This window comes from Scheffersomyces coipomensis (genome assembly GCF_036884675.1).
Source record: "Scheffersomyces coipomensis strain NRRL Y-17651 chromosome Unknown DFJ63scaffold_1, whole genome shotgun sequence".
Classification (NCBI taxonomy): domain Eukaryota; kingdom Fungi; phylum Ascomycota; class Pichiomycetes; order Serinales; family Debaryomycetaceae; genus Scheffersomyces; species Scheffersomyces coipomensis.
The window spans coordinates 2,391,338-2,403,395 of record NW_027042892.1 but is presented as its reverse complement, the minus strand read 5'-3'; the positions used below and the strand labels follow the sequence as shown (position 1 = coordinate 2,403,395).

The following is a 12,058-nucleotide window of genomic DNA, read 5'->3' as shown; positions in this document are numbered from 1 at the left end:
TTGCAAAATAATTTATCCGAACTACATCCATGCCGCACCACATTCCCGGTTATGATCAGACCCTATCCCAATTTACTATTTGGAACTTTGTAAATCATTTAGGAAATTTTAAGCAAAAATCAGATTATATTCCATTATATCCCCTCCTACTTAAATATTATGGATAAATTCTATCAATCATTGATTTGAAATCGGTAAGTTCTGGTTTAACAAATGATTCAGGTTTAAACTATTTATATCGTTTCAAACGACACATAATTCATTTTTGTCGTTTCTTTAATCGACCCATTTTGGTTTCAAAACGGTTTTGCTTGGTTCGATTTGTATACGATTTTTCATATTGATTGCATTTCATTAATAAGTTGAGGTCATTTTTTTCTTATAGATTAATATGCATATTGATTCTAACTTGGATATTTCAATCGAGTCCGACGTTAATATGGTGAATAATTTATATGATACCGTTTATAATGGCTTAATATGGTTGATTTCATTGAATATGTATGTTTGGTTGGGGATAATCTTTATCATTGCTGTGGTGATGGGTTTTGCGTTCATTAGGGAGGAATTGGGGTATGGTCATCCCCTTTTCAATACCGTCATTCCCCAGATTGATAATACTAAACAAAGTAAATTCAAATTTAGATATAGAACTTCAATTGCAACTATTTGTTTACCAGGGACAATCAAACAGAAATTATTAGCCATCCATAACAGTGGATTTGATGGTGTTGAACTTATGTTTAATGATTTGAATGAGATTGATCCTCATGAATTAAAACAATATGCTGATTCATTAAATTTGAAAATCGTATTGCTTCAACCGATTCGTAATCTTGAAGGATGGGATGATGAAGTGATTTTCGAACAAAAATTACATGAACTAGAACAGGTTTTTCAAACTATGCAAATTTTAAATACGAATGTCTTATTGATTTGTTCCAATGTTGATACTCAATCCAGTGGTGATTTCCCATTAATTATTCGTCAATTGAAACAAGCTAGTAAACTAGCCCAAAAGTATGGTATTAAATTAGCCTTTGAGAATTTAAGTTGGGGGATTTACATCAAGACATTTGATGAATTGATTAACACAGTATGTAAAGTTGATGAGGATAATTTTGGGATTTGTATTGATTCATTTCATATCAATATGTATCAATCAAAGATTAATCAACATAATCTTACCAATAAGATATTTATTGTTCAATTTTGTGATGGAGGAAGTAATATATCTCAGTTACCCACCACTTCAGATAAAGATCGATATGAGTTAGTGGAGTATGCTAGAAGGTTTCGATATTTCCCGGGTCAAGGCGGATTCACTGATTTATTAGAACAATATCGTCATTTACAAACTTCAAATTATACAGGATATATCAGTTTAGAAGTTTTCAATCACGACTTTCATCAATTCAAAGGAGATATACAGTATATTTCCGACGATGGCTTTAGAAGTTTAATATGGTTAGAAATTGAAGATTTATTACAAAACAAACCATTTAAGATTAAAGGTATTGAGGTGAACAATAGAAGTTGGAAACCTAAATTACTGACGCGTCCTATTTTTAATCACGAAGAAGAAGCTGAAGGTATATGTTCTGGTTTGCAATTGAATTGTTTAAAAGATATAACCATCATTGCAGAAGATGCAGATTATTTGAATTTACGATTAAAATATTTGAAGTATGATAATTTTTTAATTGCAAATAATATTATAATTAAAAATGATGCAGGCGGCGCAAACGAAATTTTTAGCCACCACCAAATAAGACAAGAACAAGGTGAACCAGAACTTCAAGTTACGAAAAATCAACTGATAATGCCCATTGTTTTAAAAGTTTTAAATCGCACAGAATACAATAGGCTAATGTTGTTTTGTTCTGTTGGATTAAAATTACAAAAATTACATGAAGAATTCCGCCAAGATTATTCTTTTAATTTACCAGTAAATACATCTTTTGGTTATAAAAGACATGGTTTGAAGTCTATCACAAAATTCGATAAAGGCGGTAATTACGAATTGATTGGCAACAACGACACCATCAACAATCTTGACGACATTAATTATACAATCATAACAATCTCAATTACGTGATGTACAGAATGATTGATTCTCTTTTTGGAGGAGGGGTTGGGGGGTTGACGGATTTTTATTTTTCTCTTACCTTTCAATTACGTTGATTAAAGTTATTGCTTTTCTTTTTTCTTCTAATTATTATTTTATATTGACGTAGTTAATTTGCATTAGATTGTTTAAAGTTGAAGTTTTTATATTTATTTTTTATAAATTTGTAGCAATTATTATCAATATCTGATCATTATCGTATCCCTGAATTATAACTTTTATTTTTCAATTATAAATTTATTATTTAATGCACTATGCAACAGGGAAAGTTTAAAAGATTTTTTTTTTTTTATTTTGATGATTTTTCTTTTTCGGTTTTATTTTTTTTTAATTTTTTTTTTTGGTTTATTTTATTTTCTGAACAGCCTTTTCCCCACATACAGATTCTAGAAGGCAAAAACATTTATCCTAAATGAAAGTATAAGCGTGTATGTACTTATTTAGTTTATAGTCGAAATCAAAGGCGACTTCACATAGACATTGACCCTACATTAAGAAAATGAAGTGAGGGGTGAGGTGAAGCAAGAAGGGAAAGTTGAGGTGGACTTACCAGGAATTATGAGTAAAGAGTCCGACAATAGAATTGCTGGGGTCATCATTTAAGCTTTGGATGGGTATAAATCTTTGCGGTTCTCCGCAAATTTGCGGATGTCGCCGATAATCATTTTTCATTGACCATTTATAGCTTTAGCGTAGAGGTATTAATGGTTACTGGGTAGTGTAGTGGTGGTTCAGCGTAATTGATGGTTGGTGTAGGATTGTGTAAGATTGTGTAACGTATACCGTGTAGATTATCTAAATTTAGGTTAAACCTTTCAAGAGTCATCATTATTTGACACAGTTACACTTATATCTTTTACACTTACTCCAGATTTCATGTTCATCTCAAAAATAGAAACTATTCATTAATCATATATTCACCTTCTCTTTTCTTAGAGTAACCCTTGTTTAACTCTAATTACACTAATATGTTACAATCAGATACAGTTAATATAGATGATTTTGATCTTAAACAGATTCATGATTTTGCCGTTGATTTAGCAAGACAAGCCGGTCAAATATTAATTAATGATTCATTAACTAGAAATCATAATATTCAACTTAAAAAGAATGCAGTGGATATAGTTACGGAAACTGATTTAAAAATTGAAAATTTTATTAAATTAAATATTCAAAAATCTTATCCTGATCATAAATTCATTGGTGAAGAATCTTATAGTACTAAAAATGCTAATGAAAAGACTTATCTTGTTGATAATAGTCCAACTTGGATTGTTGATCCCTTAGATGGGACGGTTAATTTCGTTCATTTATTTCCAATGACTTGTATATCAATTGGGTTCACTATCAATGGTAAAGCAGTAGCGGGAGCTATATTTGCTCCCTTTATAAATCAAATGTATTCAGCTCATAAAAATGGAGGGGCATGGTTAAATGAAACTACAAAATTACCCTTACAACAAACTCCAATATCAATTGATGCTCCCAAAGGATGTATATTTCTGTGTGAATGGGGGAAACAACGAGGTTATACTGAAAATCTGAATTTATATAAAAAGGTGAATTCATTCATTAATATGGCAGCTGAAATAGGAGGTAGAGATGGTAAAGGAGGAATGGTTCATGGAGTTCGAAGTTTAGGTAGTGCTTCATTAGATCTTTGTTTTGTGGCTACTGGAGCATTTGATATATGGTGGGAAGCAGGATGTTGGGAATGGGATGTATGTGCTGGATTTATCATTGTAGAAGAAGCAGGAGGTATTATCACCACCGCTAACCCACCAACAGATTATGAAAATGTAGGTATTCCACCGGCTCAATTGGGTTCCAGATTATATCTTGCTATCAGAGGATGTACTGATAATACTGATGCTAAAGAAACCAGTAAACAAAGTCAAGAACGAGTAATTAGGCAAGTATGGAAACGAGTTGATCATTTAGATTATACTCGACCTGGCGTGTAACCCATATGTTATACTTTTTATAGCACTCTTTATATAAACCATATAGTATACAATAACACAGTTCATTTCTTATCAGATTGATAGCGCACAAAAATAAAAAGCTGTGACAGAATTTGGTGATAATAATAACAACAAAAAAAAAGAGACGATTCAAATCTGAAATCAGAATTATAGCCACTGCTCCTGACAACCAATCAGAAGTATCATTGGAACTTTAACTTATACAATCCAATCCAATCAATCAATCGCATAAACATACACATACACATATAGAAGTCAGCATCATGAGTAATAGCATATTCCAATCATCTGATGATCCATGGGAGAATGGATGGGCCACAAATGATAATGGCAATAATAATTCTACCAGTGCCAATAGCAACAATTTAGGTTCATCACCTTCAATTCCAATTTATGGAAGTGGAAGTACATATATCACATCATCGCAATTACTAAACACCAATGATGACTTGGATGACGAATTGGAACATTCACAACAGATTACCAATATCCCTGAATCATATTTGAAAGTTCATTCAGCATTATCCGAAAGGATATTATCTGTCAATGATTTAGAGACATTGATATTTGATAAACTTATTGCTCATGAATATTTCAATAATTTACAAAAATTACGAATCTTGGATATAATCTATGATAATAATTTATTACCTTTATCCATTGCTAATAACTTTTATCAAATTTTAGGTTTAATAGGTTTGGAAATTGATTCTCCTGGTACAGGTGATTTCGTAACTTTGAGATTTAAATTGAATAAATTACCTGAATTTTCATCTGCCATGGTTGATCTTTTGATTGAATTCAATGATTCATCCAATAATAATGATTTCATTGATCCATTAAATGTCAATAGTCCTAGTGAAAAGGGATTAGATCCAATTTTAAAAGTTCATTCATCAACAGCAGGAGGTTTATTAGGTGGAACTAATAATCCTAATGGAGATCCATCATCATCAGATAATTATGTCGATAATTCATATATGAATAAATACGTAACTGAGATTAGAGATAAATTCAAACCATTAATCACTGCTTTTGATCTTGTTAAGATTAAAGAAGTTCCAGAGAAAGAGGGATTATTATTCAAGCATATCAATTATATCATAACTCATGATTTAAAACTTAATACAACCACTCCAGCTGGAACGAAGAAAGTAATAAGAAGATATTCCGATTTTGTATGGTATGTATTTTTATGATAACAATTTATTATATTAACTGGGACTTAATTACTAACTATTATTATAGGTTATTAGAGTTTTTACTTGAAAAATATCCATTCAGAGTAATCCCGGGATTACCACCCAAAAAATTCACTGGTATGTTTAATTTTAACTTTTTTTTAATATTCATCTTTTTGAATTAATACTAATATAATTTCAGTAGGTTCATCACCCGATTCTCAATTTCTTCAAAGAAGACGCAGGGGATTACATCGGTTTCTTAATCAATTAGTGAAACATCCTATTTTGAGAGAAGAACCCGTTGTAGTGACCTTTTTAACGGTACCAACCGATATATCAACATGGAGAAAACAAGCCAAGATTGATTCATCTATTGAATTTAAAGGAGAAAAGATTCTGACTAATTTTATAAATGTGATTTGGCCAAAGATTGGAGTTGAATTCTTAAAGAATTGGTCCTCGGCAGAACATTCCATTACCAAATTAATTGAAGTTTGGACTAAGATTGTCTTATTAGTAGAAAGATATGAAAAGAGACAACAACAAATAAGTTATGATAATGGGAAATTTGTGGAAATGTTGAATCAATTCAAGACTCTTAATACCAGGATATATCCTAATGAAAATGAAGTTTTATTAGGTGAAAATGCTAATAAAGATGATATTAATCTTATTAATGATTCATTAGGATTTATTGGAGAATTTTTTAATAAATCATGTCAATCATTAATTGATGAAAGTTATTCGATTAATACTATTATACTTGAGAAATTTAAAAATTATCTTGATTATTTATATTCTTTACAAGAATTATTTGAAAGAACTAAGAAATTATCGATAAATAATATTGATTTATTAGAAAAGAGAATTAAAGAAAATGAATTAAGATATAATAAATTAAGTACAGAAGATGCTGAAGTTAAAGGGACTGATTTAGCTAAATTACGTCAAATTATTATAAATGATAAGCAAGAGATATTTCAACAATTAAATCGAGATTGGTTAATTAAGAATTGTTGTTTTGAAGAATTTTTAATGTTTCAAGAGACTCAATACTTAATAAGTGAAGTTTGGGTTGATTGGTCTAAAGGTAGATTTAAATTCCTGGAAAAGTTTATGGGATTACAAGAGAATTTAAATAATGAAATAAGCAATGACATGCCATTATCAAGATAAGATAAGATAATATCTCTCATTTTTGTTTGCCTATTAACCGATCCATAAAAACATAACAAATTATATAGATTATATACATTCCAAACGTCCTTTTCCTTAATCATAAGTTAATTAATCATTCGTTAAATTATTAGTGTGTGCGTCTTTTATTGTAGAGCTTGAGTTAAATTCTGCCATTTTTGAATCACTTCATGATTGGAAGTAACATTCAAATCCTCGCTAAAGTATTTCTTATCTAATACTTTGACAATATTAAGTTCCTTTTTAGCTTGATTGAATAAATCTTCATCTTTAAAAATTTTCAATTCAGCAAGTAATTTACCTACAGTTAATCCCAACAATGCACCATTAGGGAACCCTTCATCGAAACCTTGTTGTAGACTTTCTTCTTTGGCACTCGATAATCCATCTAAATATCCTTGTTTTTGATGATTTCGTTGTATATCAGCATTGGCATTCACTCTTAGTAAGCCATCACCATAATTCTCATCATCTTCATCACCCCAGATATCATCCATGTCATTGCTATTTGATTCCTGTTCATGTTGTCGTACTGTTAATGAATGGGTATGCTCATCATGTGAGCATGAACCATTACAACTCATCTTATTATATCACTCGTAAGAAAGATGATCTAATCATTAATCATAGTTTAGCAGCAATTTTTACCATATAATTAAAATTAAAATTAACAAGGGAGACATTATGTCGTAGTATAATGTCGCCCTAAAAAATGGGTCGTGTACGATGACTCAAAATAGCAAAAAAAAAATTCCGAAAAAAGTTTTGAGGGAAAAGCCATTTGAGAAAAAGGGAGACAGTTTATCTCGTCTTCAAAATCTGAATTATAAAGCAGCGGTTAATTAATTTTATCTATTCCTTTCCATCAAGTTCTTCCTTTATTCATCTAGTATCAACAAGGAGAAAACTCATATACCATTGACTGACTGACTGACTGACTGACTACTTAGAGGCACCTCATTCGTTCATCATCCTATCTTTTATTTCTTTTGTTCATTCATTGATAGAAATTATTCACGGTGCTGGTAACCAATAGTTTTATAATTCAATTTTGATACACAAATTTACGTCAAGTCTAGTTGTCATCCATCAGAGATAGATAAGAAGACGTGTATACACCATACAGAAGAAACATACTATCCATAGATAATAGAAAAATACAACCAACACATCATGACAGATAATATCATTACTCAGGTCCAACCGGAAGCTTATGCTCCAACCACACCAGCTCATTATGAAGATAACAATAATGATGTTGATTATAATTCTAAGATCCATTTAAATATAAGAGGTAGTGAATTCACTATTACAAGAGATGAATTGATGAGTTTACCTGAAAGTATATTATTATGTTTATTTCCAAATGGTGTATTTTTAGATGTTAATAGTCAAATCATAACTAATTTAACTGAAGATGATATTGTATATGTTAATTTCGATCCATCATGTTTCCGATATATTATTGATTCATTTACTGAAGCTCAAAGACAAATTCCAGAAATGGCAACTCTTTCTCCAACCGTTAGTATACCAAGTCGTCATAGTCAAGATAATGTTTTACAACATAAACCGGCTATAATAGTTTTAAGAGAAGATTTGGATTATTATGTTATACCTCCTATTGCGGGATTAAATGCTGATCATATAAGGCGTCTTAAATTAGGGGTATCTAAACAATTGATTGAAAATAAATCCATTTTTAGTGGTTTAGGTTATGATGTTGAAACAACTTCAACTGAACATCAAAAATTAGGTCCTGCTGAACAACATTTATTTGATATGTTATGTTCATCTGGTTTTAGTGCTAAAGGTTTATGGGGAAGTAGATCAATTGAACCATCAAAATGTGTTATACTGTCATTACTGTTGGTTAGATTAAAATCAACTAGTCCAACTCCTCCTGAATCACCAAATTTAGCTCCAGTACTTTCAAATGCTTCAGGTAGATCAAGATCTCGTATAGCATCATTAGCCAATAGTGCATCAAGAGCAGCATCAAGATCAATGACTCGAAAAAAACCAGTTGATGCTAATCAAACTAAATTATTATTATTTTGGAGAAAACCAGCAAGAAAATGTTGGTGGTCAAATCAAACTTTAGAAATTCCAATTGATTCAAGTTTTAAATTAAAAGAAAAAGATATGAAAGTTAAAGTTCATATTAGAAGAGTTTGGACTTTAGAATTATCAGTTATTGGTGTACAATAAGGTATAATAGGTAATTAATATGCTAAATTTGAATCTGTATAACATCTATATAATAATTTGTAATAATATATATCATAACTTAATCATTTGAATATGACAGACTTGTAATGTAGCTCATCCTTGTTAAGGTCGTCTCAATAGTTAATGAACGAATCTATGGTAATAAGAATTTGTGTAGTAATTTCCAATGCTCAGAAAACAAACGCGTATTAATTTTTCAGAGAGTTTTTGAAATTTATTTTGGTATCATCATAGATATCATTATACTATCACACTCCAATAATCATACCACAACAAGCATGACTTCAATCTTACTTGGTAACAAAGGTGGCAAACATCTAGATCAATATGAACAAGAAAGATTAGATCATACCCCCTGGGTTGAGAAATATAGACCTCGTAAATTAGATGAAGTTGCGTCTCAAGATCATGCTGTTAAAGTCTTACAAAAGACGATAGAATCAGCCAATTTACCTCATATGTTATTCTATGGACCTCCTGGGACCGGTAAGACCAGTACTATATTGGCCTTAAGTAAGCAATTATACGGTCCTAATTTATATAAGACTCGTGTGTTGGAATTGAATGCATCTGATGAAAGAGGGATTTCGATTGTTAGAGAGAAGATTAAGAATTTTGCTCGATTAACGGTATCTAATCCTACTGCTGATGATTTGGAAAAGTATCCTTGTCCTCCTTATAAGATCATTATCCTTGATGAAGCTGATTCGATGACTAATGATGCTCAATCTGCATTAAGAAGAACGATGGAGACTTATTCTGGAGTTACTCGATTTTGTTTGATTTGTAATTATATCACGAGGATTATTGATCCTTTAGCATCGAGATGTTCAAAGTTTAGATTCAAGTCACTTAATAATGATAATGCTTTGAATCGTTTGAAATATGTTGCTGATCAAGAACACATTCAATTAAATAAAGATGAAGATGTCTTACAGGAAGTATTAAAGATTTCCAATGGGGATTTAAGAAAAGCTATTACAATCTTACAATCAGCTACCAAGTTAAGTAATTCATTATTGGAAATAGTTGATGTTGATATGGATAGTGGTGAAAGTGAATCGGTGAAAGGGGGAGAGATCACCATTGGATCAATTCAAGAAATCGCTGGGGTTATACCAGAAGAAATAATTTCAAAATTAAGTGAAATCATTAAATCTAAAAATACAAAATTAATAATTTCTCAAATCAATGAATTAATATTGAATGGTAGAAGTGGTCAACAAGTGATTGATCAATTACATGATCAATTCATATTGGATGATACGCTTAATGCTCATGAAAAGAATCAAATTTCAAAGATTCTTTTCGAAATTGATAAACGTTTAAATAATGGTACTGATGAACATATTCAATTATTAAATGTTTGTCTCCAAATATCAAAAGTAGTTTAACACTGTATAAAACACGTATATTATATATAATACTAAATGAATGACATAAATTAGAATTACAAACTCAACTCTATACTGATTGTTGAACTCTTGAATAAGCTAATTCAGTAGATGTAGTATCATCATGAAGTCCATCAAGATCTTCATCTTCGTCTTCATCATTAATGGATTGATCTTGTTTGATGATGATCTTTGGATAATAACTTCTGGAACTATATAAACTTGGAAATAATCTAAAGTATGACCATGAAGCAATCACTAACCCAATTAGACTTCCAATACAAACATCAACGAAATGATGTCTATAATCTTCCGTTCTACTTAATGCAATCAAAGAAGCTCCTAAAGTTGGAATGAAACTTAAAATAGTTCTCCAATTACCGACTAATTCATTAGTAGCAACTAATTGACCTAATAAATAAAGGGTTGTATAAAATAATCCAGCAAAACTAAGGGAAGAATGACCTGAAGGAGTGGTTCTGAATCCATCCATTAATCTTGAAACATTGGTGGTAGTACATACATCCTTGGCATATACCAATACATCTAATGGAGTACCTTCCTTAGGAATACATCTTGCTAAGAAATCAGGACGATGTCTTCCAATAAAGTTCTTTAAAATATCAGTTAAAACTGATGTAGTGAAACATGATAAAAATAAACCTAATAAAGCAATATAAGTATTATAAATTTTATATTTTGGTTTGGTGAAGATTAAACTTGATGCTAGAATAACGGTAAATGGAGTCCAAATAGCATAAAGGAATAATTCAGCACCATTAACTCTTTCACGTTCAGCAAAAGGGTGACTAATGGATAAATCACCTACATAAAATTGACGTTGGAAAGGTTGAACATTATACATAGCAAGGTAAGAACCAACTAAGACAGCTACTAATATCACATCAGTTAATCTCCATTTTATTAAGAATGGTAAGTTGGTATATGATGAAGAGGATGAATATGATGAAGATGTTAAACCAAAGGTGATTCTATTGAATCGATTATCCTTATGGAAATAATTGATGATATTGAATAAAAATTCTTTCACTGACATTTCGAACTGTAGTGTAAAGTAATGATAGTTTTTCCTCTACTAATAATCCTTATTGTTATCAGAGGAATTACTCAGTTATATAACCACAACTATTGGTATGGTAAAGCCCAGTCCTCTATGGCTCTGAAATTTTTGTTGTAAAGGAGAACTGTGAGGAGATTTGTGTCGCAAACCTTTTTTTATGTCACTTTCACTTTTTTTGACATTATCAATTTTTCGACAAAAGTTTCCATTTTATACGCTACCAGAAGATAAAATATATTTAAATAGAAAACTATAATTAATAAAAAATTATATATAAAAGTAAAAAGAAAATTTCATTGAAATAATTGCGCCAGTAAAGGATCTCTGCGTATATTAACCTCCACACTATTAGCCAATAAAAAATATGGCCGTATAGCGTTTTGGAAGTTAATGATATCAAGACCAAAAATTTGGTCCATTTGGTCTTGATTCGCATGAATGGATAGTTTGTATAAATGATAATATCTACAACGTGAGTTAAATGATCCAGGAACCAGCTTAATTATTAATTACCTAATTCAAAAATAGCTATACATAGAAATAAAAGTTATGACACACTTTCCTCACTCTATACCATTTTGTTATTTTTCTTTTAGATTTTGAAAGCCTTTGAATCATTCTTCTCAAAGCCAAATTTTTTGCACAAATCTGCATTATTGCTTCTAAAACTAAACTTCAGTCTAACTTCGTTAATCACAAATTTGGAAAGAAGAATAATGATCTCAACAAAATGTCCTGCTGCTTCGGTGATGCAGTTGGTTGTTGAACATTTACTTCTTCCTAAGACTTTGATTCAGTACTTCAGTTTGCACAAAAAACAAAATATTAAATACGTTTTCCATAATGATACTCATAAA

General features: G+C 30.5%; 7 protein-coding genes across 7 annotated transcripts; 5 read left to right on the top strand and 2 right to left on the bottom strand. All coding sequences in view use genetic code 12, as the record gives it.

Annotated features, from left to right (window-relative positions):
• The first annotated feature begins 217 nt into the window (after positions 1-217).
• Positions 218-2,597, top strand: DFJ63DRAFT_35694 (sugar phosphate isomerase/epimerase family protein). Its single transcript, XM_064908799.1, has one exon. The coding sequence runs from the start codon at positions 392-394 to the stop codon at positions 2,096-2,098; it is 1,707 nt and encodes a 568-aa protein (XP_064765231.1). The 5' UTR covers positions 218-391; the 3' UTR covers positions 2,099-2,597.
• A 499-nt stretch (positions 2,598-3,096) lies between these two features.
• Positions 3,097-4,092, top strand: DFJ63DRAFT_311034 (inositol monophosphatase family protein; the record flags this gene model as incomplete). Its single annotated transcript, XM_064905688.1, has 1 exon — positions 3,097-4,092. One exon carries the CDS (start codon positions 3,097-3,099, stop codon positions 4,090-4,092), a length of 996 nt encoding a protein of 331 aa, XP_064765230.1.
• A 73-nt stretch (positions 4,093-4,165) lies between these two features.
• On the top strand, positions 4,166-6,556 carry DFJ63DRAFT_317110 (uncharacterized protein). Its single transcript, XM_064906776.1, has 3 exons — positions 4,166-5,296; positions 5,362-5,432; positions 5,497-6,556. Exons 1-3 carry the CDS (start codon positions 4,377-4,379, stop codon positions 6,471-6,473), a joined length of 1,968 nt encoding a protein of 655 aa, XP_064765229.1. The 5' UTR covers positions 4,166-4,376; the 3' UTR covers positions 6,474-6,556.
• YAE1 (Yae1p) lies at positions 6,547-7,373 on the bottom strand. The gene has a single exon (XM_064908791.1). It carries the CDS (start codon positions 7,076-7,078, stop codon positions 6,620-6,622), a length of 459 nt encoding a protein of 152 aa, XP_064765228.1. The 5' UTR covers positions 7,079-7,373; the 3' UTR covers positions 6,547-6,619.
• Positions 7,374-7,667: 294 nt separating this feature from the next.
• On the top strand, positions 7,668-8,705 carry DFJ63DRAFT_333347 (uncharacterized protein; the record flags this gene model as incomplete). Its single annotated transcript, XM_064907841.1, has 1 exon — positions 7,668-8,705. The coding sequence occupies one exon, from the start codon at positions 7,668-7,670 to the stop codon at positions 8,703-8,705; it is 1,038 nt and encodes a 345-aa protein (XP_064765227.1).
• A 95-nt stretch (positions 8,706-8,800) lies between these two features.
• RFC2 (replication factor C subunit 2) lies at positions 8,801-10,163 on the top strand. The gene has a single exon (XM_064905460.1). It carries the CDS (start codon positions 9,005-9,007, stop codon positions 10,118-10,120), a length of 1,116 nt encoding a protein of 371 aa, XP_064765226.1. The 5' UTR covers positions 8,801-9,004; the 3' UTR covers positions 10,121-10,163.
• DPP3 (bifunctional diacylglycerol diphosphate phosphatase/phosphatidate phosphatase) lies at positions 10,156-11,627 on the bottom strand. Its single transcript, XM_064908792.1, has one exon. It carries the CDS (start codon positions 11,175-11,177, stop codon positions 10,191-10,193), a length of 987 nt encoding a protein of 328 aa, XP_064765225.1. The 5' UTR covers positions 11,178-11,627; the 3' UTR covers positions 10,156-10,190.
• Positions 11,628-12,058: the final 431 nt, after the last annotated feature.